This window comes from Helicoverpa zea, chromosome 20, assembly GCF_022581195.2.
Source record: "Helicoverpa zea isolate HzStark_Cry1AcR chromosome 20, ilHelZeax1.1, whole genome shotgun sequence".
NCBI lineage: Eukaryota > Metazoa > Arthropoda > Insecta > Lepidoptera > Noctuidae > Helicoverpa > Helicoverpa zea.
The window spans coordinates 3,260,187-3,286,518 of NC_061471.1; the positions used below are offsets into that span (position 1 = coordinate 3,260,187).

At 40.4% G+C, this 26,332-nt stretch overlaps 2 protein-coding genes across 2 annotated transcripts; both read right to left on the minus strand.

Annotated features, from left to right (window-relative positions):
* Positions 1–11,739: 11,739 nt before the first annotated feature.
* LOC124640438 (lipopolysaccharide-induced tumor necrosis factor-alpha factor homolog) lies at positions 11,740–16,319 on the minus strand. The gene is made up of 3 exons (XM_047178215.1): positions 15,576–16,319; positions 12,698–13,052; positions 11,740–12,271 (listed from the first exon to the last, which is right to left on the minus strand). The coding sequence occupies exons 1-3, from the start codon at positions 15,610–15,612 to the stop codon at positions 12,166–12,168; spliced, it is 498 nt and encodes a 165-aa protein (XP_047034171.1). The 5' UTR covers positions 15,613–16,319; the 3' UTR covers positions 11,740–12,165.
* A 4,536-nt stretch (positions 16,320–20,855) lies between these two features.
* LOC124640417 (lipopolysaccharide-induced tumor necrosis factor-alpha factor homolog) lies at positions 20,856–24,587 on the minus strand. The gene is made up of 3 exons (XM_047178186.1): positions 24,245–24,587; positions 21,860–22,196; positions 20,856–21,664 (listed from the first exon to the last, which is right to left on the minus strand). Exons 1-3 carry the CDS (start codon positions 24,282–24,284, stop codon positions 21,559–21,561), a joined length of 483 nt encoding a protein of 160 aa, XP_047034142.1. The 5' UTR covers positions 24,285–24,587; the 3' UTR covers positions 20,856–21,558.
* Positions 24,588–26,332: the final 1,745 nt, after the last annotated feature.

The following is a 26,332-nucleotide window of genomic DNA, read 5'->3' on the forward strand; positions in this document are numbered from 1 at the left end:
TCAAAACCGACGAGACGAAATACTTCTACGTCACGGGTCACCTCGACCCGAAATACGCCGACGTCGTCGAAGACATAATCGCCAACCCGCCCGCCAGCGATAAGTATGAAAAGCTCAAGGCCGAGCTCATCAAGAGGCAGTCAGCTTCACGCGAGGAGAAGGTGAAGCAGCTTCTCATGCACGAGGAGCTCGGCGACCGGAAGCCGTCGCAGTTTTACCGGCACCTCCTCAACCTCGCCGGTCCAGGTGTTCCCGAGGAGTTTCTGCGGACGATGTGGACGAGCCGTCTGCCAGCAGGTACGCAGACCATAGTGGCGTCGCAATCCAAGCTGGACTTGGCCGAGCTGGCCGAGTTAGCGGACCGTATCCACGTCATCACCGGTCCCGCGCAGGTGGCATCAACAGCTGCCGTCGCCACTGCACCGTCGTCGTCCACCAGCGGTCTGCACGCCGAGATCGCCGCGCTAAACCGGCAGATGCAGAAGATGGCGCTCAAGCTCGAGAGGTTATCCCGCAACAGAAGCCGTTCCCGTAGTCGCTCACGTCACCGGTCCAGCTCCAGAAGATCGCAGTGCTGGTACCACCAGCGGTTCGGTGATAACGCTAAGAAGTGTATTAAACCGTGCGACTACACAACGTCGGGAAATGCGCGGGGCAATCTGTGATGGCGGCCGATGATTGTCCGAGCGCTGGTCGCCTCTTCGTCACCGACCAAAGGTTGAAGATACAGTTTTTGGTTGACACCGGCAGCGACCTCAGTGTATACCCCCGGTCGGCGATTCCGCGACGATTAGGAAAAACAGAGTATGAACTGCGTGCAGCAAACGGCACTGTGATAAACACTTACGGTTTTGTGAGCTTAACATTAAACCTAGGGTTGCGCCGCGACTTCGCCTGGCGATTTATTGTTGCAGACGTTACAAGGGCGATAATAGGTGTGGATTTTTTGTCTTATTATAATTTGGTTGTCGATTGCAGGAACCAACGCCTCATCGACAACCATACTACGCTCTCCACCCCGGCGTCGCCTGTCCGCCGCTCTGATGATGTGTCTTCGGTGAGGGTGAGTCTCGGTGATTCCGCGTTTACACACATACTGCGGGAATATCCCGACATCACTCGACCTCGCGGCATACACGACACATCCAAACACAATACAGTACACCACATTCGTACTACGCCAGGGCCACCGGTATCTTCATCCCCACGCAGATTAGCACCGGACAAATTAAAAATTGCGAAGGCTGAGTTTGATGACATGTTGCGGTCCGGTATCTGCCGTTTATCCGAGTCACCGTGGTCGTCGCCTCTTCACCTCGTTCCTAAAAAGGGCAATAGATGGCGCCCTTGTGGCGACTACAGGATGCTGAACGCACGCACTGTCCCGGATCAATACCCTATCCGGCACATCCAGGACTTCGCGCACAGCTTGTCTGGCTGTACCATCTTCTCGCAGATTGACCTAGTTAAGGCTTATAACCAGATTCCAGTGCATCCGGATGACATCCCGAAGACTGCGATCACGACTCCGTTCGGGCTTTTCGAATTTCCGTTCATGACGTTCGGGCTTCGAAATGCCGCACAGACGTTTCAGCGCTTCGTGGATGAGATGCTCAGGGGTTTGGACTTTACATACGCATATCTTGACGATTTTTTGGTGTTCTCGAAAGACCAAAAGACGCACGAGCTGCACCTGCGTCAGCTGTGCACCAGACTGCGAGAGTATGGTATGGTCATCAACAGTGCTAAGTGCGTCTTTGGTGCGTCGGAGGTTAATTTTTTAGGGTATCACATCTCTTCCAAAGGGACGAGACCGTTGCCTGCCAAAGTTGAGGCTGTCCAGAATTTTCCTGAGCCAAAAACGGTCAGGGAGCTGCGCAGATTCCTCGGGATGCTAAATTTCTACCGCAGGTTCATCCCGAATGCCGCAGCCTGTCAAGCACCTCTCAACAGCCTGCTCTCCGACTCCGTGAAGGGTTCGCACCCTGTCAATTTCACAGCGGACCAACGTGAGGCGTTCCAGGGCTGCAAGGACAGTCTGTGTCGAGCAGCACTGTTGGCGCATCCTGACTGCACCGCCAAGATGGCGCTGGTCACGGATGCGTCTGACAAGGCTATAGGTGCAGTTCTACAGCAGCGTACCGGAGGAGCATGGGAGCCTCTGGCATTCTTTTCCAGGAAGCTGAGCGACGCGCAGGTTAAGTACTCTCCTTACGACCGTGAACTGCTCGCTATTTACGAGAGCGTGAAGTACTTCAGGCATATGCTGGAGGCTCGTGACTTCGTGATCTACACGGACCACAAACCTCTCACATTCGCCTTCACCTCTCGTAAAGAAAACTGTTCCCCACGACAGTTCCGTCACCTGGACCTGATTGCTCAGTTCACTACTGACATCAGGCACATCTCCGGGAAGGATAATGTCGTGGCGGATACCCTTTCGCGGGTTGAGGAGATTACTCAACCTGTGCCCGTCGAGAGGATCGCTGCAGCACAAGAAGATGACCAGGAGCTGCAGCAGCTGCTCGCCGGGGACAACTCACTGCGTCTGCAGTTGGTTAGCGTCCCAGGTTCACAACAGCAGCTGTACTGCGACCTCAGCAGCGGCACGCCTAGACCTTTTGTACCCAAGGAGCTGCGCAGGTCAATTTTTCTCAGCCTGCACTCCTTGAGTCACCCTGGTGCTAAGGCGTCTGCCAGGCTGATTGCAGCCCGCTATGTGTGGCCTGGGGTTAGGAAGGACTGTCGTAACTGGGCTCAGAGTTGTCTGGCTTGCCAGCGCTCTAAAACCACACGGCACGTCTCTGCACCACTGCAGACCTTTAAGTTGCCCCAGGCGAGATTTGCCTTCATCCACATTGACCTCATAGGACCTTTGCCGCTGTGTCAAGGTTTCCGGTATTGTCTCACCGCCGTCGATCGCTTTACGCGATGGCCTGAGGCAATACCCCTGGCAGACATCACTGCAGAAACCGTGGCAAAGGCCTTACTGGGTGGATGGATTGCCCGATTCGGCTGCCCATCGGATATCGTTACCGATAGAGGTAGGCAGTTCGAATCGGCCCTCTTTAAGTGCCTATCCGGCATTGCTGGCTTTCAGCATCGTAGGACCACTGCCTACCATCCAGCCTGCAACGGACTGGTGGAGCGATTCCACCGTCAACTGAAGGCTGCAATCACCTGCCACGCAGGCAGCAGTTGGGTGGAATCTCTTCCACTTGTGCTGTTAGGGGTGCGCAGTGCCTTCAAGGAAGACGTACAGGCTTCCGCTGCCGAGTTAGTGTTCGGCCAGCCACTGCGCCTTCCAGGCGAGTTCTTCGACCCGCGGGTCGAGGAAACGGTCGACATGACCGACTACCTTTCTAGGCTTCGGAGTATTGTCCGGAGTTTGCAGCCAGCACCAGCAGTCAGACACAACAGCCGCTTCAAGACATTTGTCTTCAAGGAGCTGGCTACAGCCACGCACGTGTTCCTTAGGGACTGCACTGCTGGTGGTGGTCTGAAACCGGCATACTCTGGACCTCACAAGGTGCTCGAACGAGGTGACAAGGTGTTCAAACTACTGGTGAACGGTAAACAGGTCACAGTATCGATAGACCGCATCAAGCCGGCCTTCATACTGCGTGACCCTGACACCACAGCACACTCACCACACAACACTATCGCACATAACTCACCACAGTCACCACTCGACAATAACACTCATCACTACTCACCTGACGCGGATAACCGAGGCTTACCTTCGGCTGACGATGGCGTCATCAGAACGACGCGGTCAGGACGTCGCGTCCACTTCCCAGCTTATTATCGCCCTTGAAGGTCTCTGGGGGGGGGTGATGTGGTGACCTACCTCTTTCGCCACTTATTGGTACTGGCCGGCTGGTTTGGCAGCTACGTTCGTAAAAATGAAGACTTGTCAAACCAGTCGGCAGTCGGTTTTTTCTCTTTGGTAGGAAGAAAATGTATATTTTTATTGTCTCAATTTATCTTGTAAATATTATGTAAATATATCGATGTAAATACCAAACCCATTTATATTTCTTCCTACATTCCATTTAGGTTCCGTATAACAAATTACACATGAACAATAATATTTATTACTTCTGTTATTAATTTTATTACATAAGAAGTTTTCACAAAAGTAACCTCTGTCTGCTTTACCTTTAAACCGCTCAGATATAGAACACGTGTATACCTCCCATTTAATATTGAAATGTTTGTGTATATTGAGCAACAATACCAACAAGAGTCGGTTTAACGTATACCCACGTGTTACAGCAACACGTGGGTATACGTTAAATAGAACACTCACACATTATGGAAAATCCATTTCCATCATGTAAAACTGCCAGGAAAGATAAAATAAAGGCAGACATAAAGTTAACCAGGCTCGTTAGCACGTTCACCAGTTTTCATGTCAACATGTACAATACATACATATCCCTCAATCATTTACTTGCACGTTTTTATTCGCTGTCTCTAATTTTGGGTGCTATAAATGTAAAGAGCATTCTGCGTCACACCGGCTGCGGCTGGTCATTATCAACGGGAGGTTTCGTTTGGCTTATGGCTAGGCCCAGTTTGATAAGCTGAGGTTGTATTGAATACGGCAGGTACCGATTATCTGCAAAACAAAGGGTTATGTACAATTACGTACCTATGTATGTGACGAAACGTCTGTAAATAAATTGAAGGAGTTCGTTTCGTCCTGCCATTTAAAGGCCACTTACCTAACAACAATGCCGCAGTTTATCCAGCACTTTATAAGGGCTTATAAAGAAACACCAAGAAATCTGTAAAGTTTAAAAGCAAGCAAGTAAAATAGCGAACAATTGAGAAACTCTCAGCAACGTCACGCTCGCGACCTACTCGAGTGGTGCTAACTGCATCAAATGGTGCTCTGGCAGACCGCCGGCCAGGCAATGCACTCACGTGCTATCGAACATTAAGTGATGGATGAAGTTACTTAAAAAATGTGAATAATATACACAATTTGATATAAATCAATAATTTGACATGCATGTAGGCACAGCGTCTCATCTGAAAGCGGTCACAATATAGTAATTCCTCCTACAAGGATTAAAAGAAGCAAATAAGGTGAGAAACAAATCTCATAGCAAAGTCTTCCAAAGTCATAAATTCTATTAAGTTACTTGTATTTCTTAATACAACGTGCACATATTATAAGTTTCCGGACCCACTTCACTAATTAGCGCAAACTTTAGTACCCTCCCGCCTCCGGTCGCCGCTAACTTTCAGATTTATTTAGTTTACAGTTCAACTTCACGATAAAAGCCAAATGCCCGAGATACAAGCAAACACAAATAAAATAAAAACAACTGGTCTCGTTTTGTACAAGGAAAAGGTTAAGCAACCGTTTCTTTTTACTGTCTAGGGTTTTGTAAACTTTGAGCACTTTCAGTAAAAGAAAGTCGCTTCCAAAATATGCGCGAAACTTTTGAACGGAAACTATTGTTAGAAATATCTAGAAGAAGACTCGATCTTTGCTCACTGTTACTGGCTTGCTGTAAGTTACAACAATGTTTGTTTAAGTTAAACAATAATTGTTTAATGCAACATTAACAGACGAGGTCGTCGGTTAAACATTCAGTAAGAAGGAAACACTCTCCTCTCCTTCTAAAGATCCTGATGTTAGTAAACGAGGAAGAACTCGCGCACAATATTTAGTTACGTGCTGTGAGCTAACACTGTAATTAATAATACACTACTTACCTAGTCGGGTTTTAGTGGACGGTATATTTTTGTGCTTTAAAATATTTTTTAAGTATATCAATTATTTATCAAAGAAAGTATCGCACCAACTTACATATTTCATGAAATTTTTTTAGTCTTGTACTTTTAGATCATACATCACCGAAATATAGGTTTAGAATGCGGTAAACCTCAATATATTTTTGATGCAGTTGAATCGGAAACCTCTAGGCTTGATATATTATGTAGGTAAAGCTGGTGCGATATTGTGGGCCCCGGGGCCCTTGGCCCGGCGTGGGCCGCAACAAGTAGCGCACGGTGACCGCACACACGCTCTACTCGTGTTTGAAGTCAGACTTTAGGTGCATGTGGTATTCATATTGCTCTTTTGAAAACACAGTTATGATGTAGTTCTGAACGTTATGATTTAGTCGTTTACAATAAATACTTAAGTCGTTTTAAAGGTTCTTGAAACCTATTTCCGCTTTCAAAGTATTATAGCAAGAGCTTATTTTGTGTAATTTATTTTAGAGTAATTGGCTCTAAAGCTGATTAATCTCATTGGCTGATGGATGTTATCGTTTAGAGTGGTTCACTCCCACGTGAGCAAAACCTTCGATAAAGTAACGAGTTTATGAGCAGCTATTACGGGAAACTCCTGAAGACTATTGTCGTAATCGCTGCTAGTCACACTCGAAAGGTCATTTGGTAATTGGTTTCTAATTTGAGTAGGTACCTTCTTAGAAATGCCACGAATAACGTTATCTTGTGGAAATGTGACATTTTGTGTCGATGTTTATATGGAACCGACGATGTTGCCGATATACTCACTTAAACTATGTACTTTTACATCATCTTTAATTATTATAGTTCGTTTTTGATAAGCGCAATTTTCATAGTAAAGATAAACAAATCTTGTATTTTTTTCTATACCTAAAAGCTTTCTTGCGTGGTTCAGTTACACTTAATAGTATTCGCTATTTCAGTACTATTCCATTACAGTAGAAATAGGCATGAAAGAAAGACGTTATAACGTACGACGGTATAACGTCGAACGTTATTCTCGAAAGAGTTCACTCCTTTATCCTTGCCCTTACTTGTTGTAGGCGGCATAAACAATTCCGATGAAATAGTTTTAACAAATAAAATTCGGCAATAATTTCCGCATTTTTTTTATTTTCCTAACTAGCGAAAGCCAAACGCTCCGTCATAACCTTCATAAATCAAATTACAAACAGGTAATTAAAGATAAGTGCTGTGAGGGTATTTAATTACGTTAAAGGTGACCCGAACCTTATTAAATGTTCTGAAGGTCGGCTAATGGAATTTCTATTTATTCGACAACTGCTTATTGCTGGAATTGCAGGTATTGGCAGATGGTCAGTTTATTAAGTCACGAATATCAACGACTTGCTTAATACGTAAGTCGTGGAATTATGACTATTTTCGAAGGCCATCGTTATGTACCGATAATATGAACGCGAAGAGAAGCCAGCGGCGGTATGCAAGCTAAATGTGTGTCGCCAATTGGCAGCAAGCCAAATATACTGCCTTATATCGAGGATCGAACCAGAAACTTTAACATCATCACTTGAGACAGTTTTCTTAGCGAGGGTTTGGAAGCAGTTTTATCTTGGTCTGCGTTCAAGCAGGAAATTGGTGGCTTAACTTATTGCGATGTTTGGTGAACTTTTAAAGGAGTGATCAATTACGAAGTTTGCTACTTATAAAATATTTTTTTCAAATTAAAATGTGCAATGCACAGTAAAGTTCTAAATAAATATTTGCAGTATATGTATGTATATTCCATATTATATCCAATGTTTGTAGTTTATTAAAATTAACGAGAAACGAATAAAAAATATTTTTGACGGCTTTTAATTATTGCCATGTTAAGTATCTTTTTTCAATTCTTTTATAGTAAGTGTAAACATTGGGCTTTGGACTACTTTTTTTTTTCCGACGTCAAAAATCATCAAATGACCCCTCCCGCTCGCTGTAGGTTAGCAGCGGTGACGGAGTGTCAGACTCTTACTGACTAAAAACCGTCGTGTTCCGTCATAGGCCTTTGACTACTGAATACTGCTCTCGCTGGCTAGTTTGGTAAATAAAAAACCGTTTATGTTTTTATATTTCGGCTCTTTTACCTATAGGTATCATTACAGATCTCATTGGTCTCAAATAATAAGGTATTCTAAAGGCGATCCAAGTTATTTTAAATAAGGCAGGTAAAAAGGTTAAATAATTAATTCTATTTTAGATCTTTTGCAAAACATCTACCAAATTCTTCGTACAAAATCCTGACATACCTATGATACCTACCTAAATAACAAAAATGACAAACCAGAAACGCGAAAATAAAACTCAAATATTAATATTAAATTATGCATTAACATAAAGTTGAAAGCTGACATCATTCGCAGCAGGAAATAAACGCGGGAAATAAACGAATAAAAACATAACAGTCAAAGTAACTCGGAGAGACGTCGCGGTGTCAACTCATAAATATATTACTTATTCAGTTAAACGCCTCGCGACAATCTTATACAGTTCATGAAATAACAGAACGAACAGGTGACTGCTAATAGGAACACGAACCCACCAATTGTGGATTTGATTTCATTTACAGAAAGGGAAATTGTTTCGCTGTTTCTTTTACAAAATTGCTACTTTCGTCGGAAGCTGGCAGCGCGGAGTTTTCTAATAAATGACTAACATAGCTTATTCTCGTTCTTTACGTTTATGAAAACAAACAATTTGAGTATCGATTTATTTTCGTAATGATTATGACATAGGTGTACTACATCCCCATACATTTCACGTACTTTTCAAACATGTGTGCCAAAATGCGGCGTTAGTACGTAATTTCGTGGGAGGATCGTTGCAAAACTTTTAATGTGAGAAAAATTCGCCAACATTTGCTTTCTGTTGTAACGTTTGATTCTGTATCTTACTTAATACAAGCTGTTCCCAGATTTCTCTCGAATCTCTCTAAAATTAGTCATTCTATTCTTGTCCTCAGAGGTCAATCTTTGTACAAAATACCATATTGTTCATCTGAGCGTTTTCAAATTGCCCTCTACATCTCACCATCAATGCATCTCTACTTTCTTAATTCTTTGTTTTACATATACCACAAAATAGAAGGATTTAAGGGCTTATTGCTGGAATTTCATATCACAATTAGGATGTTTTGATTGGTGTACAATCTAAAAATGAACATATGCAATTCCATAAATTTAAGATTTCCTCGAAGAAGCGTAAGCAGGCTCGAGAGATGTTGTAATAACATTATGTACGCTCAGATTATATTATCGTAATTCTGAATACCTACACAGCACGTATCGCAACATCGCGAACTCGTCAGTTTCGTGGAATCAGTGGGTTTAGTGTCTGAGCTTCCGGAGACACGTGTAAGGGGGAAAGAAGCTTAGAGCATTTAACGGAAAACTCGGCCAATTTATGCACGGAGGCGAGGTAACACAATAGGTATATAGTGAGCTCATTCATGTAGGTAGGTATTTAAGATCACATCGATACGCACGCATTCGATACATTTGTTTAATTAACACAATCATAAACTTGACGCAAACATTTTGTACATATAAGTTTCAGCGGAACTCTCATGGCAATGACATATCCGGTTGGTTAAATACTCTAAGATGTGAGGATATACATCATTCCACTTCAAGTGTAGGAAGTGCGGTATCCCGGAACTCATTATTATGGGTCAACGCAAACGTTGATTTATGTGGAGGCAGAAATTGACTTTGCCCAGTCATGTGTAATCAGGTGAGTATCGGTTCAATTGGTTTTTGCTGCTGATTACAGCTCATCATTTATAGACCTTTTCACAGGTCTCCAAATTATTCGACGTAGTCATGTACAGTTACTTAAATGTAAAACTTCATATTGAAATAAAAACTGAAATAGAATTAGCTACAGGCCTCCATTTTATTTAAAAGGGAAAAGAAGATCATTTTTTGCACTTAACGAATTTAGTAAACTACATTTACTTACTCCAATTCTACGTAAATCTATACAGTGAAGATGCCAGGTGCCAATACTGAAGATAAATCAGTCAATTTTGTACTCTATTCCAAGCTACTAAAGACATTTATTCAATGCGTGTAAAGTTTGTTGATGTAACTGGCCAACAGGTGGCTCTGATTACCTCTATTGAAACCAAGCTTGAATGTTAATACAAATTAATAATAATGTACTTACGTTTTAATCAAAATTAAGTGTATTGATTCAATTTTATTTGACGAGTTAGTATTTTGAACTACATGAAAAATCTGCGTTTGAATTTTCCAATAGGTATTGGTGAAAGCACCGTTTATTTTTCTGGGAAACTGAAGGTAGAAATCGTTGATAAGGGTTTAAACAACTTTATTGCCAAATCGACGAGGTAAACGGAGTTTGAACGAACGAAGCTATCAATTTACCCCAAGCAATTGAATCAGTTTGATCCAAATAAGTGAAGGACTTTCTTGTAAATTATATTTCCAATTTAGATCATTGCAGTTTCACATGGCATTTAGGTATTGCTGAAAATGTTAACTGAAAATCTATCCTCGATTTGTAAATCTAATAACTATCCGATAGAAAAAAATATACTAACCGCAAATATCTGTATTGAAAATTCATAGTGGTTGTTTATTTGAAATTGTGTTCTATTTCATGCATTATGCGTGTTTGCAAACTGGCTGTAGATTAATTTTACGCTCGGCGGGATTTATTTCGTTCGCTATTTAAATCTGTGAACGTTTTGTGTTGGCATTTGAAATTCGAACCTCAGCTGCCAGATGTATTTTACGTAGAACCTTTTTTATCTATTTTTATTTTGGATAAAATCCTTTTCTATTTTTCGGTGACGATATTCCGGGATAGTGTAAGGTACCTGCGTATAAAAGGCTTTTGAATGAAATGGATTTACTTTTTGTGTTACAAGATATGAAAACCAAACGAGAATGGCGTGAAATAAGCATGTTAAAAAGTTCAGTAGTTGCCTTTGAAAGTTCAGGAAATATTCTACTCTGGGATAACGCATACCTAATATGAAAATGTATATCTTACCGTCTCGCACTAGAGGGAAAATAGGTACCTACATAAATATAGAAAGGAGATCATTCAAGTTTCGAACATTTTGTACCCAAAAATGAAAGTTCCGAATTACAAAAATTCTTGTAGGTAATAGTAAAAAATCTTCAAAGCATTATTCTCTACAAGAATCTACTATTTTTTTCTTCTGGCCGGCACTTTCAGTTTTGGGTACGAAATGAATGATGTCCTTTAAATAGCTGAAATTTTTGTGAAAACTTTTTTATTTTTATGACCACTTTCACGAGAAGTTTTATTGAGGATACCGATTCAAAGGAGACGAGGCACAAATCTTCCCACATGTGCCCCGGAACACAAGTTCACTTAGCTATGGAGCGGCTGACCGCTTTGACTCGATAAATTGCTTTCAAAGTTAACTTGCTCTCTGCGTGCAGAACTGCATTGATAGCATAATGGCTGTCGCCACTAATCGGTCGTTACTGATAGAATATCGAAAACGTTCACGATATCCTAGTTTTGAAATAGTTTAAATAGAATTCAAATAAGTAATTAGTAATTTCGTCGTTCTCGTCGTTTCTAAGTAACGACTAATCATGGGTTAGGTATGTTATAAAAATCGTCCCGTAAACGAATGAACCAATACAGATTTTGTTTTGTTTGAAAGTATTTTCTGTTGTGTTTTACGAAAATCGAACAATAACTACAAAATAGCCAAATACTTACATTATTTTTTCAAAATATTATGGTCGTTTGAATGTTATCTCAGCTGTCTTAAACTATTGACTACTCTAACGAACGAGGAGGGAGAACGATAAAATCCAAAAAAATTTAGTCTAAAAAATATCTACATCGGATAGGTTTCCTGTACGATTTGATTAGTCAATAGGCCATCACAAGAGTTAAATTAGGTACATGACTAGACAATCTCGCATATCCAGGTTTTTAGATAAGGAAAAAACAACATCATGTGGGATTTCTTTTTAATTATCATAATTTTGTACTTGAAACGTAAGGCACATTTGTCGAATGTGGTCTAAAAAACATAAAAATCTGTATTGATTTACACAAAATCATATAGATTTCAACTTTAACAGACATTCAACTTTTCCATCAATTATATTATTATTTATGAGGATTGAATAATAAATAATTGATAATTGCCACACGCTTCGAGAACCTTCGTATCAGGCTATATCGCTTCTAAAAGGCTTCTTTTTGAGTCTTGTACAAATATTTCGAAAATCGTATCCTTCCGTATTAAGTCACGATTGTGTATAGATACATATATACACCATTTCTAAGTGCATAATCCAGTCACGTTGACTAGATAATATCTTCGCACCGTAGAACTGTGACAGAGAAAATCCATATTCATCACATTAATGATTATCAGGCTCTGATGTAGGTGCCGAGGAAAGCGTTGCATTCGGGACAATAGTGGTCAGCGTTCCGGCAACTCTTCACGCAGTATGGGATGATCATGCACGGTATAAACCTGCAAATAAATAAATATAGATAGGGTTTAATATCAAAACACTAGCTACAAAATATTGATTAAGGGTTGACACATAAGCGGGCCGGCATTATTCGGCACATCTGGCAAATCAAATATATATAAATGAATGTTCGTTTAAAAGGTCGCTCGGCTTTGCCGAACATATTATTATATAGGTACTAGGCCGGGCAACAGTGGGACGGCAGTATTCGGCAAACCGGGTGGTGAAACCGAATATGTGAAGATGAATGTTCGGGAATCACTATGCGCTCGGCTGCCGAACCTCAAGAACCGCAAAAGTCGGCTTTCCGTCTAGCGTCCTAATAACGTCGACCGTTCGGCTTTTAACGATGAAATGAAACAAGCCGAACGTCATGTAGATGTTCGGGTTGGCTTTATCGTAAAAATAATAATTAAAATACTAACCCCACCATACAAAACATGAGAGCACAAATATGTGTACCCATCGTAGACTTGTATTCAACTTTAGTGGTAATCCTCTGCTGACAGGAGGGGCAGGTCATTGGCGACTCCTTGGGGCCTATGAAAGGTCCCTGTCCCGCGTTAACGCCGGCTGGTACATAGTTCATGTTCCCCTGGTACACGACTGCTGCGGGGTACGCAGGGTAGGTCGGTTGGGCAGTCACGACGGTCACCGCTGCGCCGAAGCCCACTGCTGTTGACGTGGAGGAGTGCATGGTGGTGGTGGTGGCAGCTCTCTCAGTGGGGGGCACGTCTGTTGTGCTCTCGGTGTATGGTGGCGGCTGCCCCTGACCTTTGGCTGGAAATACGAGTAGATTGTATGTTACGAAATATAAAAAGCAGTACCTATAGAAGAAAACAGAAAGTGTGCCAAACCCAAAATGAAATTAGGATAAGTTAAGGAGGATGACGACATTTAATTTTAAATACTATGCGTACATCTATCAGAAAGACATATTTCTAAGCAGTGAATCAATAGATTTCATGCAAGTAAAATGCTGCTTAATCTCCTTATAGGCAATTGTTGAATTTTATCGTCACGATAAGATTGTGCTCATTTAATATTAATTTATAACCAAAATTTATTGGAAAACCGGATATACGATAATAGGTTCAGTAATTACAATGCAAATAACAGATTAGATAAAACATAATCTAACATTACAAAGGTAATACCTACATCGCTTTTAAGGATGTAGGTAGATATGGGCTTGATGAATAACCTTATCTTTGATCAAGAATGTAGTGCCTTATCTGATAATTCAGATATATGAGTGACGCTTACACTACGTGAATAACGACGACTCATACGGTGAGTCATACCACGCATCGGCAACATTTTGTCATTATTTTGTTTTATAAAGGGCGACTTGCCGACGCGCAGTTAGCTCAATAAGTTAGTGTGAGCGTTTGTTGTCGTTAACAAGCGCCCTAAAGGGGTCCGGACCTCTCAAGGAAAAAATAAACTCTTGGATGATCAGCATGTCAATCCATCTATGAAAACATTTTCCCAAGAACGCGTACAGATATCAACATTGAAATTAAGACTAGTAGGGGAGATGTTCCCAAAACGGGTAAGCTAACGAAAAATGTTAAATAAAATAACCAAGAACATTACATGCGACTTGTATTTGTACTCATAAGGTTGTTTATATAATAAACTTTGGAAAACATAAGACAGTCTTAGTAATCTTCTTCAATATTCTGAAAAAAATCAAAAAAACTAAACCCCTTCGAAATACCCGCTTTGCCCTAGTGGGGGTCCTAAAACGGGTAACGCCTTTGGGCAAAGCAGGTAATGAATGAATATATGTGATAAATGAATTTAAAAACATTTAAAAAAATATCTTAGCCTCCTATTATCCAGGAAATCTTTATTGTTAATTAGTCTCCTTAAATATGTTAAACAGTTGTCTTATTTTGATCAGTCTAGATTACTCTTTTACGTCATTAAATGTTACATTTGAAATTATAATGCTACCAACAGATAATTTTGTTAAAAATCAAAGAAAAAATATTTCAATTTCTTTTTCACGCTGTTCCTGTTCTTCTTCAGCTCTCTGTGGCTTTCTTTGTCTTCGATTAGCTTTCAGTGGGATCAATTGAGGAAGTGCCCCTTATTTTATTGGTGTTACATGATGATCCTCAGGTTGAAGAAGGATTGTAGTTTGTGATGGAGTCTTGCATGGTGTTATAAAATCCTTAAGAATTTGTGTTTCTGCCGTTATAGTCTTGCATGGTGTTGAAAGTTCTTCAATATACTGGCTTACTGGTATTGGAGTATGAGGTGGACTTATAGCTTCGTCAAGAGGTTGCGATCCAGTTTCATAACTTCCACATCCCACGAAGCATTTAAAGTTTTTCTTTTATATTTATTCACCCAATTAAAAAAAACAAAAAAAAAAACAAATTAGGTATTTTTTACATTTGAGTCAGATAAATAATGGCACTGGTCAGCTTAATACATATCATAAATTATTCCAGGGCAAATCGGATAGTCACCCGTTATGCCCCTACCCGTTTTGCCCAAAAGCACGTTTTAAATTTCAACTACCTTAACCATAAAATAGTAAACAAGGAGACCACTAATTATTCACAATTAATAAGCATATAACATGCAAAATGATAATACAAAACTACGAAAACCATATCTTACACCATATTTGAGTAGTTAGCACTAGCATAATTCGATTTTTTTTAATAAGTTCAGCATAAAACTTTTTTTATGTCTTACCTCGAACACGCTCGCTCCAGGTGCGCGAGCCGACTGACCGTGATCGGCAGGGGGGTAGTGTGCCACTCTAGACTCACAGGTTCACACTAAGATCTATAATATTCGTATGGCAAGGCCTACCCGTTTTAGGAGGGGTACCCGTTTTAGGAACATCTCCCCTAGGTGAACACTTATTTACTTTGTAAAAAATAATGGTAGAAGTAATTAAAAATGAACAGGATGGAATTAATCGACATACTCAATAAAGACGTAGCAGTAAACTAAAAATGGATGGATAAACCTTATCATGATTATCACAGTCAGAATTAATATGTCGGGACACATTTTCACAAACGGTCGGTTAGCCCCATGCTAAGTTATTAATTAACTACATAGTGTTATGGGTGCTAACACAACTGATTACACAAATACTGACGTATCATAACACCCAGACAACGGCCAATAAGCATGCTCATCACACAAATCTCGAACGAACCGGGAATTGAACCCGGGACCTCAGGTTCGGCAGTCCGGCATGGTGACCATTGCGAAATCGAGGTCTTTAAATTATCACTATAACCAATAATTTAGGAACGTTTTAATACTTACGATCATCGTGATCCTCATAATCTGAACAGTCAGACATATCACTTTATATTTTTCCTTATTTACACTTAATTCACTGAACACAATAACTATTCAAACACTCAAGCAGGTACTAAGGACCAGTCAACAAACACTGCAAATTTATACATAAAAATCGATAGTTTTTATATAGATAAGCACTATCTGAGTTTTCGTGATTTCTGTATAAAGCTGTCATGACAATGTCCGGATAATATATCTATATAATCGTTTATTATCAGGCACGCATATGCTATTTTACCCGTCATATATTTTTTTAATACCTAATTGACTTGAGGCAGGAACTCTCACTGGAATTGACCTTACATGTCAGAATGCCATTTTTTTTTATTGACAAACTTTGAAGTCCAAGTGTTCTCAAGATCATTTCCTTCATCTTCTGCTAAATGATAGATAATCAAAATATAGGTACTCAGAAATTACATACCAATTGGTTAGAAATGTTATATCGTTAGGTAGTTGCTTTAAAAGTTTACTTAGCTGTTTACATCCCTCATTCATACCAGAATGACTGTTTCTATTGAATTGGCTTTTCCGCAAAAAAAACCAGGCTCCATCGTGAAAGGGTTTTCCAATAGTAGTTCGTCGTCTAAATTGTCATATGCTGACTGTTGCATTGTTCAGACTGTCAATAATTCACTCAGCTCGGGGACTGTCGATCACACGCGAATGATAAAGCTCGAGCATCAAACGTTTCTACTGCTGTCACTGAAATATTTGAAGCTCTCTATTCTATGTGTAGATACTAGCAATCAACGACATGTATTATTTTACTAGCTTCTGCCCGCGACTTCGTACGCGGATCCTGTCCCTTATGCCAGCGACTACGGGGTCAGCAAAATCAAAGATCTGAATAGTCTGATATTGAATTTTAAGGGCCCGTTGACTTGAAAACAACGGAATACGCATAACCATTAGAAACGTTCCATATATTAAATTTTTGTACTTAAACGGCAAAAGCACAGCAGACTAAACAAAACGCTGAGAACTGAACCGCAATAGACGTGACCATAGGGATAAAAGTAGTGATTCTAATTAGTCCGCATTTAAGTTGTGTGTGGCAAAAATATTACACGTATTATTACGTAAAAAAACATTAGATAGATGACAAAGTCGTGGTGACTTAGTGGAAGTCGTGGTGGTTTAGTGGGTAGAGAACCAATCTCTCAAGTATGAGCGTGCGTCTTTGATTCCAGGTCTGGCAAGTGCCTGCTAATGCAACGTTTCTAAGTTCGTATGTACTTTCTACGTATATTTTGGATACCAATGACCGTTATTTGGAGGGGATGTTAAACTGAGTGCTTAGTGCGAGTTTTCGTGAATTTATTTACGGACTCACATGAGAGCGCGTATACTAAGATTTGTATGGAACAAAAACAGCTCCGCCTAGTGTCAAAAATTGGAACCTAAAGTAGCGAGTGCCAGTTTACAAATTTTCGAAATCGAATCGCTCGGACTCTCAAGTGAACGTGACAGGCACGGGATTGGTTTATTTCTGCCGTGATGCGAGTGCGAGATTCAGATTTTGACAGATCGAATAGTAAATAAATACAAACGCGATCGAATTTAACCAAAAAGTTCTCACAAAGATTTTTGTGGTGAAAGTGAAGTGAGGAGATATTCGTATATCAACAATTAAGTTTTTATTTAGTGAAAATAATACCAAAAATATGGCAGGACGCTTTTTCTTTGCTCGGAGGATGTTTGCGGCCGCAAAGGCCCAAGATGAACGCAACAAAAGCGCCAGAATTGGGGCAAGGGCTTGCGCATTTTTTAATTCGTTAGTTCACCTCACGGAGACGCAATTTAGACATAGATATAAATTGTACAAGAAGATTTTTAAGTTCTTGTGCAGTTAACTGAGACAAAGCACAAATCTAAAATCCACTCTACGTGTTTCCTTGGAACATAAGGTACCTATTTATCAATTCATGTAAGTTACAATATCAATTTCCAAAACAAAACTAGGTATGTTTATGATTGAAGAAACTTTCTCCTTCTTTTATTTGCAGGTGCTTACCGCTTTATTCTTTTTTGCCACTGGATCCTATCAAAGGCCAATTAGAGAAGCAAAGCACGTATCCCAAAAAATGTGCAGTGTGTATTTAGAACAAGTAACTGAGGTTCTGACTCATAGAAATATATAAGCTTCCCTAGCACTCCAGGTGCTAGACAAGAACTTGTCTTCATTTTAAATTAATTAATTTAAAACAACTAAAAACTTTTTTCGGGCGTCGCGTCAAACATAAACAAAACATCCAAACAATAACCCCATAAATTTTGAAAGACAGTCGTCCCATACGATTACATGCTAAAATGACGTCTTTCTAAATTTAGTAGGTTTATCCCAAGAAGCGAACGGAACACCAACCTAACAAAAATGATCATCGCTATTCGCCGTGAGGAAACGTGATGCGAGTAATTTGCGAGATGGCAACTCGCACTCGCTTAAATATTGCATTCGGTTCGTTTGAAGTTGACTCGCTAAACTCGACAGTGAAGTCATTCGCAAAATTTTGTTCAACTCGCACTAGGTACTCTGTAGGTTCCGGCTGTCATTGAACATTCTTGGCAGTCGTTATGGGTAGTCAGAAGCCAGTAAGTCTTACCAAAGGGTGTTGGGTTGAGCGGGTAACCGGGTTGTGGAGGTCAGATAGGCAGTCGCTCCTTGTAAAACACTGGTACTCAGTTGCATCGTGACTGGAAGTCGACCCTAACATAATTGGGACAAAGGCTCTTGAGATAATAACGACAATAATAATGAGATATAGGCACCGCAGGACATCTGAGGCTGATGACGGGGAGTAGCGACCCCGCGGGTCTATATATACTGAGTTCTTCAGAGAGTGTATACTGTCCCCCATCTCCGGCCGGTCGGAGTGAACCATGACGGGGGTAGATCTCACGCCTCTGGCTTGGCTTGGCCGTCCAGAGTGGAGTCACTAGAGCAGGATTACTAGCCCTGCTCGGAGGGTAGGTGCCTCATGGTAAGCACAGGGAGCGCGTAATCTGCGTTTAAAGTCTGCCGAGGTATCCTCACCCTTCAGCCGCTCATGTCTCTGTTGCCCTCTTGTTGCTATTCAGCGACTGATTCCCGGGGGCCCAGTAAGTGAGGTGGCGAGTCTCCACCTGCCGTTTTTACATGTACCTAATACATTGTCATTCACTAACATCCCATCACCACGTCCACCGGGGATTGTCCTTGGGTTCATTTCTATAGTGTATAAAGGGACAATCGTTGGTTTTGTGTCACCATTTTATTAAAGTTGTCTCAAAAGGGTTTCAGCGTGTTGGCTTCGGCCCCACGTTTGCCTCCCAAAAATTCGGAACTCTGTAGTCCCGAGGTCTGGAAGAGACATACAAAATAATAATGAGATATAACGCAACAAAAGTTAGAGAGTGGGGGCTCGTGACGCCACGTCTAGTTATGTAAAATTTGTACTAAGCAGTGACTTAACACGAAATTCAAGCGTTGTTGTATCTTCGTTATTATTTGTTTGTGAAAGAGAGAAAAGAAAAATGAATGAATAATTCGAGGCGACGCCGTGCTGCAGCCGTGCTGTTGCGGTGCTGCTATAATGTGCCACAAGCTATATGCTTCATATAGTCTAGCAGGGCTCCTGGAGTTCCACATCAGGTGTTTTACATCTTCAATTTTTATAAGTCAACAGAGAGTGCTTATCAGATTGAACAACTTTTGCTAAAACGTCATACCTCTATATGCTATAGTCTAGCTGGGCCCCTGGAGTTCCACATCAGGTGTTTTAGATCTTCAATTTGTATAAGTCAATAGAAAGTGCTTATCAAATTGAACAACTTTTGCTAAAACGGCATACCTGTATATGGTACAGAGAAGCTGGGCTCTTGGGGTTCCACATCAGGTGTTCCAGATCTTAAAATTTATTATCTCAGCTGAAAATGCTCATCAAATTAAACAATTTTTGCCACGGCACCATATTTGTATCTCTTATAGTTTTATTGGTCTGTTGGAGTTCTGCATCAGGTCTTCAAGTTTCGAAGATAAATTATAGCCTATATGTTGACCAGGCCTAATACTGATACAACAAAGAAAAAATCATTGAAATCCGTTCAGTAGTTCGGAAGATTAGCGTGTACAAACAAACAGACATACAGACACAGACAAACAGACAGATTTTTTTTTTGGATTTGTGCTCCATTACTGTTTCTAAACCCCACCCAATTATTATTTTTTTAATATATTCAATGTACAGACACAGTTTTTTTACAGATTTATTATATGTATAGATTTCCCTCCATAAGAGCTTAGTCTTCGTTGTTATGATAGCTTTAAACGATTTTTAGGCACAGTAAGTAATACTTTTTTAGGATCACCAACTCAGAAGGAAGATTTGTATATCACAGAGCGTTTAATAAATAGTAATAATTTTCAATTCACTTAAAAAAATGCATTATTCTTACGCTTAGATATTTGTTTTATTACATTGTTTTTTTCCTTCCCTTCCTTCTTTCAATATAAAGCATAAGTTTAATTCAATTACAACGCTAATTCTCATTTGGTAAGTAGCAGATTAGCGCCCCGCTAGCCGACTGAGCGCAGAGCTCGGCCATGCGTTAAACACAGATAATCATTGAAATTAATGGCCTCTGTGGAGAGCTTTATTCCGAGATTCTGTATTTGGACACATTGAGGATATTGTGCGCCGAACTTAATCAAATTAAAAATCTTGGAGAATGTTTATACAATTGTTTTTGATGTTCTTTGTTTGTCTGTCGAATCTTAGCATCCGTACGGATGAACCGATTTTTAATTTGTTTTAGTCGGTGGGGCTTATCCGTTTAAGATAACGTCCAAGATAACAATCACTACAAAACGTCGAATCATCTATTATTTCACAAGTCCCTAAATATTTTGATGGTTTAAATCTTCCCTCTCTCAGCCGACATTACAAACTTTCTGTAGAACTACTACTAGTACTACGTGTGAATGTCTGTCGGTACGTTGAGAGAGGTATTACAGAGCTTCTGTCTTAGGAATATCGAAGGCATCTGCTAATGGTGCAGCGAAGATATTGACTGCAAAGCTACAAAATTCGTATAAGCCATTTTAAGACACGAATAAATAGAGAACTTCTATTATCAAAATAATTAGTATGTATAAAAATTGAAATAATGATAAGAGTCTACAAATAGCGACTAGTCTGCAAATAGTGCCCACGTCTATCCCATCGTCATATAAAGTTATAAATAAAGTAAAACACTATAAACATTTCAATTATTTACTTACAAAATCATTATCTAAGTAAAAAATTAACATACATTATTGTTTCGTTCCCAACTATTTGAAGTAGGTTATCCTCTGATTTTATTCTCAATAACACATATATAAAGGTTCACTGTGTAGAAACCAGTTGGCTATGCTATAACGAAACTTAACATAGTTCACAAGTTTTTGGATAAGGAAGCAGCAGAACGCAACAGCATATAAGTTTTTGTAATTATCATAATTTTTACTTAAAACATAAGGCACATTTGTCAAATGTGGTTACACAAAAAGTATACAAAAATAATTATCTAAATTGACTTATTTATACATAATCATAATATCGTTTTCTAATCTAGACATTCATCCGAACTCTTCAATTATCTTAATATTTATTAGGATTAAATAAGAAATAATTGAAAGTAGCTACACTCTATACAATAAATTGGACTCTACATCGTTTCTGAAGATGTTTAAGCTTTCGTGACTAACACGCATACTTAGGTACTAATTATACACAATCGGGACTTATTCACGATGTATTTCTATAAACAAAGGTACCTACGATACCTTTTCTTTACCCGACATTTCGGCCAAATTACACCGACAGTGGTCACGGGTGGAAATACATAGTTTCTAAATGCATTTTGCTCTAACTGTGCTAGAGAACATTCTTACATCCATATTTATCACATGATTATATTATCAGACTCGTATGTAGGTGCCGAGGAAGGCGTTGCACTCGGGACAGTAGTGGTCGGCGTTTTTGCAACTGTCCATGACGTACGGGATGATCATGCACGGTATACACCTGTAATGTAAACAAACAAATATAGGTAAATATCTTCAAATGACTACCTACAAAATGATGTTGTTGCTGTACGTTTTACGTTGCAGAGCTTGAGATCATTTGATCCGCGCGCCATTTGGCTTAAAATTTTAATTTTCAAACTATTTACACCTTATGTAAATAAATCAGACGTAGAAGAATAATTAAAATACGGACCCAACCATGCAGAACATGAGAGCACAAACATGGGTTCTCATCGTGGCCTGGTATTCAACTTTAGTGGTAATCCTCTGCTGACAGGAGGGGCAGGTCATTGGAGACTCCTTGGGGCCTATGAAAGGTCCCTGTCCCACGTTGACGCCGACTGGTACAAAGTTCATGTTCCCCTGGTACATGACTGCTGCAGGGTAGGTCGGTTGGGCAGTCACGACGGTCACCGGTCCGCCGGCGGCTGTCGAAGATGTGTTGTGCATGTTGGTGGTTGCGGCACTCGCAGCGGGGGGCAATCGAGTTGCGCTCCCCTGGTATGGTGGCGGCCGGCTCCTACCCAAGACTGGAAAAAGAAAGACTTTGTGTTAAATTCTAAATCAGTTAGAGTATGGATGCAGCTGATTACCAGCAAAGAAGGAGCAACTGCCTATCTGACTATCTGACCTCCTAAGGCCAGTTACCTGGGCATCCCATACCCCTTGCTAAGACTGGTTGTCAGACTTACTGGATTGGGCACGCCACCATCGTGGCGGTAAGTCCCCTCTTTGAGGAGTGGCTCGGGAGGAGTCACGGCGCCCTCACGTACCGCATGACGCAGGTCCTCACCGGACACGGTTGCTTCAGGAGGTACCTGCACCGAATCGGTCATGAGGAGGCGCCCGGGTGTCACGCACAGTTGTGCGGACAGCCCCGAGGACACGGTGGACCACACAGTCCAGGTGTGCCCCGCATGGGAAGGGCACCGCCGGGTCCTCGTCGAGGCTTTGGGCGGCGGCGACCTCTCGCGTCCGGCCCTGGTCCAGGCCATGGTCCGGAGCGAGAGGGAATGGGATGCCGTCGCCTCCTTCTGCGAAGCGGTCATTCTCGAGAAGCAGGAGGCAGAACGCCAGAGAGTTCGCACCTCTCATCCCGGCCGCCGCGCTTGTCCAGGTAGACACCATGGGCGCCGGGTGTCGCGAGATGACTCCCGGCCACCGTAGGCATGGGTCTGTGGGCGGTGAGTTCGAGTGGCTCATCGTCCCCCTGTCTACTTAGACGACAGACCCGTGTCGACGGCGCGCGTTGTTCCACGCGCTCCTCAAAGAGATGTCAGCAACCCCAGCGGGGCCCAGCAGGGCCAAGGCCTGCCGGGGCTGCGGGTTGTTCGAAAGAGATACCGCGGCCCTGGTACATAAAAGGCCTATGACGGAACACGACGGTTTTTAGTCAGTAAGAGTCTGACACTCCCTCTCCGCTGCTAACCCACAGCGGAAGGGGTCATTTGATGATTTTTGACGTCGTTAAAAAAAAAAAGACTTACTGGATTCTGACCGTAGCGACTGCTGATGTTCAATGATGAATAATATATTAGTAGCTTTTATGTGGAAAACTAAGTCTATAATTGTGAGCAATAATTGACTTACTGAACATTTACAAGTAAATGCTGCTTAATCTCCATATAGGCTCAAGTTTAATTGTTTCGTTACGATAAGATAGTGAATAATAGGTGCATGTAACCATATTTTGTTAGTTTATGGTACCTTCATATTTATAAGTTTCATAAATTAAAAAAGATTGTAATTTAACTTGATAAAAGTTTATTTTGCTTTCAAGAAGGTAGGTTGGGGTTTGATAAATAAATAACCTGATCTATGATCACAAATCAGTACCTACCTTATCTAAAAATTTAAATGACGCTAGGAACAAGATGCGAGTACCACGCTCAGACTACGTAAATAATGATGACGCATACATACGGTGAGTCATAGCGTGTGGCTGCAACATTTTGGAAAATACACAAAAACTGTTCTTAAGTATCTTCTTAAAATAAAGATTAGCGCATAGTATGCTAGCTTTTATTGTTTTAATTTTAAGGGGTCCGGACCTCTCAAGGTAAAAAAGAAGTTTTAGATGATCATCATATGAACATGCCTCATTTTTTCAAGAAAGTGTAGGTTCAGATATACAATTGAAATTATTGACTCAGTTGGTCAACATTATTAGCTACTATAGCCATAAAGAACAATGTCAGACGTCCATAGTAACTTAGGCTCAATAAAAATATTTAATGTACAGTGAAAATTCTTACAGTTTTTTGTGTAGTTTAATTTCAGAAGCTTTTCTATGTTTTCCACTTTTGCATTGAACTTCTCAAAACCAAATTATTCCAAATTATTAAAACGAAAAACCTGAACTCGATAAACAAAATAATTACTTATTAAAATGTTTTTTTTTTTGGAAAAGTTCTAGATAACAATTAAATATTTTATAAGAAGTTAGTATTTTATATTTAAATTGTTGTAGTAAAGAACTTTGAGTCCGTGAGAATTTAGTTTTAAAAGTTGATTGGGTGGGCCGAAACCTGACATTGTTTTTTAGGAACTTCTATTTAGGAATTTCTAAATTACTCACGATCGTCATCATCCTCATTATCCGATCCTTTGTAAGACATTCCACTTAATATTTTTCCTTGTTACACTTTATTCACTCAACACAAAAACTATTCTCACAGAAACCGGTTGCACTAAAGACTAGTCAACCAACACTGAGAATTTATAAACAGAAATCGATATATTCATAGATCGATAACAGCACTATCCGAATTTACGTCAGTTCTGTACAAAAGCCGGGATATATATAGACATTGTTATTCATGGCACGCTATGGTGTGTGTCGAACGAAGGCTAGTGATGTGCGAGCCAAGGGATTATTCGCGAACGATGGGAATTTCCTTAAAAGCTGGGAATTTGCTCGACACTTTGGCGAAGTTTTCTATATTGGTTATTAAATCTTCGTTTACTGTTGCACGTGAGACAACAGATAATCAACTGACTGAAGCATCTGTGTTTCGCGTAGATCCGGGCGATTTTTTTACAAATATCTGCGTATCTAAATATAGCTTGAAACAAAACATGCGGTGATACTAAAATTGAAGGAAACTGTATTTGTTCAAAGTTAACATTTATTAGAATAAACCCAATTTTCGTCAGTTTTCAAGGGAATTGTCCGTAGTGTCCTGTACACGTAAGCATGCCCTTTGATCAAATAGAGATATAGGTGTGAACGGCCGAATAATGAAAACTCTTACGTTCCCAGTACTGACAATTCCCAGTTCTCCTAAATAAGGCTCCTCTCTTCGTCTGGTGTTTTGGGAGTGGCAAGGTCATGACGCGGCACGCGAACCTGGGCGCCATCGCGTCGCCTCGCGCCGTCCAATGCTCGCCGCGTCGGAACTTTGCAAGTCGATAATATAATCGCTGACGACCCGTCTGCTCTTTTGCCCTTGATCAAAAAACATGTTAAAAATAATTGCACTTGAGTCAGGGTCATCAGTGGCATTGACGTCTGTGAGGAATTTTGTAAACTGCTAATCTGTAGTCTTATAAGGTTGTGAAATAGCGCTTGTGTTGTGTGAAAAAGCTAATTTATTTAACTTGACACAGCGCAGGTTGATGAGCTGTCCTCCACGTGTTTGTGTGACGCAAATAACAATTACGTTCGGCCAATTAACGTTAATTTTATTTCGTGTCTAATTTATTCCTGAAAGGGGCGTTAAGTGAAAGCGTAATTAATGGAAATTATTTCGAGCAAACAAGGAAAAAGCTTTTCTAAATACCGGAAAATGTACGATGCGGTATTAACGTGGAAGTAATATTATTAGCCAATTATGTACAGGGTATTATCATATTAAGGTGAATATTAATTTCTGTCTTAAGTATTTAAGACGCCATATCCTGCTTATTTATAGACCCTTTTATGAAAAAGTATAATAAATATAGTAGGCAAAGAAGATAGATAGGTAGGTACATTTTTATACAAACCTTAAATTAATGAAGGAAAACAATCAAGCCGATCTACTTACTGTGTCCACAAGAAGGTTTTACGTGATTGAGGGACGGTCAGACCATCTCAATGCTTGTCAGATGATAATAAATGAACAAACCAATAAAAGCTGAAACAATAAACACGAACGTTTCATGGCGAATAAAATGTTTTAATGTACTTTGCTTTTATTGTGACTGAAACTCGTGAATTTTGCGTACGTGTCGGAAATATAACTGAAAATGCTTGCGGCATACACAATGAATGCTATTTTGAAGACGATACTTAGATTCAGAGTTACTCTGCAGACAAGCCAGTCGGCGACGATAATTTACCCACATACAGTTTAGTTTGAAGTCAATCGTGAAGCCAATATAATAACATTTTTAATTGATCGTTATATTTATGATTTTATGTGTCCACTGCCATACAGCTTCAATAATCGCCATACCCACCACTAAGGTCCCTTGTCTAATATAATGGCTGGCAAAAAGTTTGCCTTACTAAAAGACTCCCTTATTTTTTTTCCCGTAAGTACTTACAGATTTACATACAAATTCTACACACGAACTTGTACAAAACATTGCTTAACTTAGTTGCAGCAGTGGCGCCCTCTTGAATAAATATCACATATATTGTGTACGCGCGCTCGACGTGCCACTTCAGAGCAATGAAAGT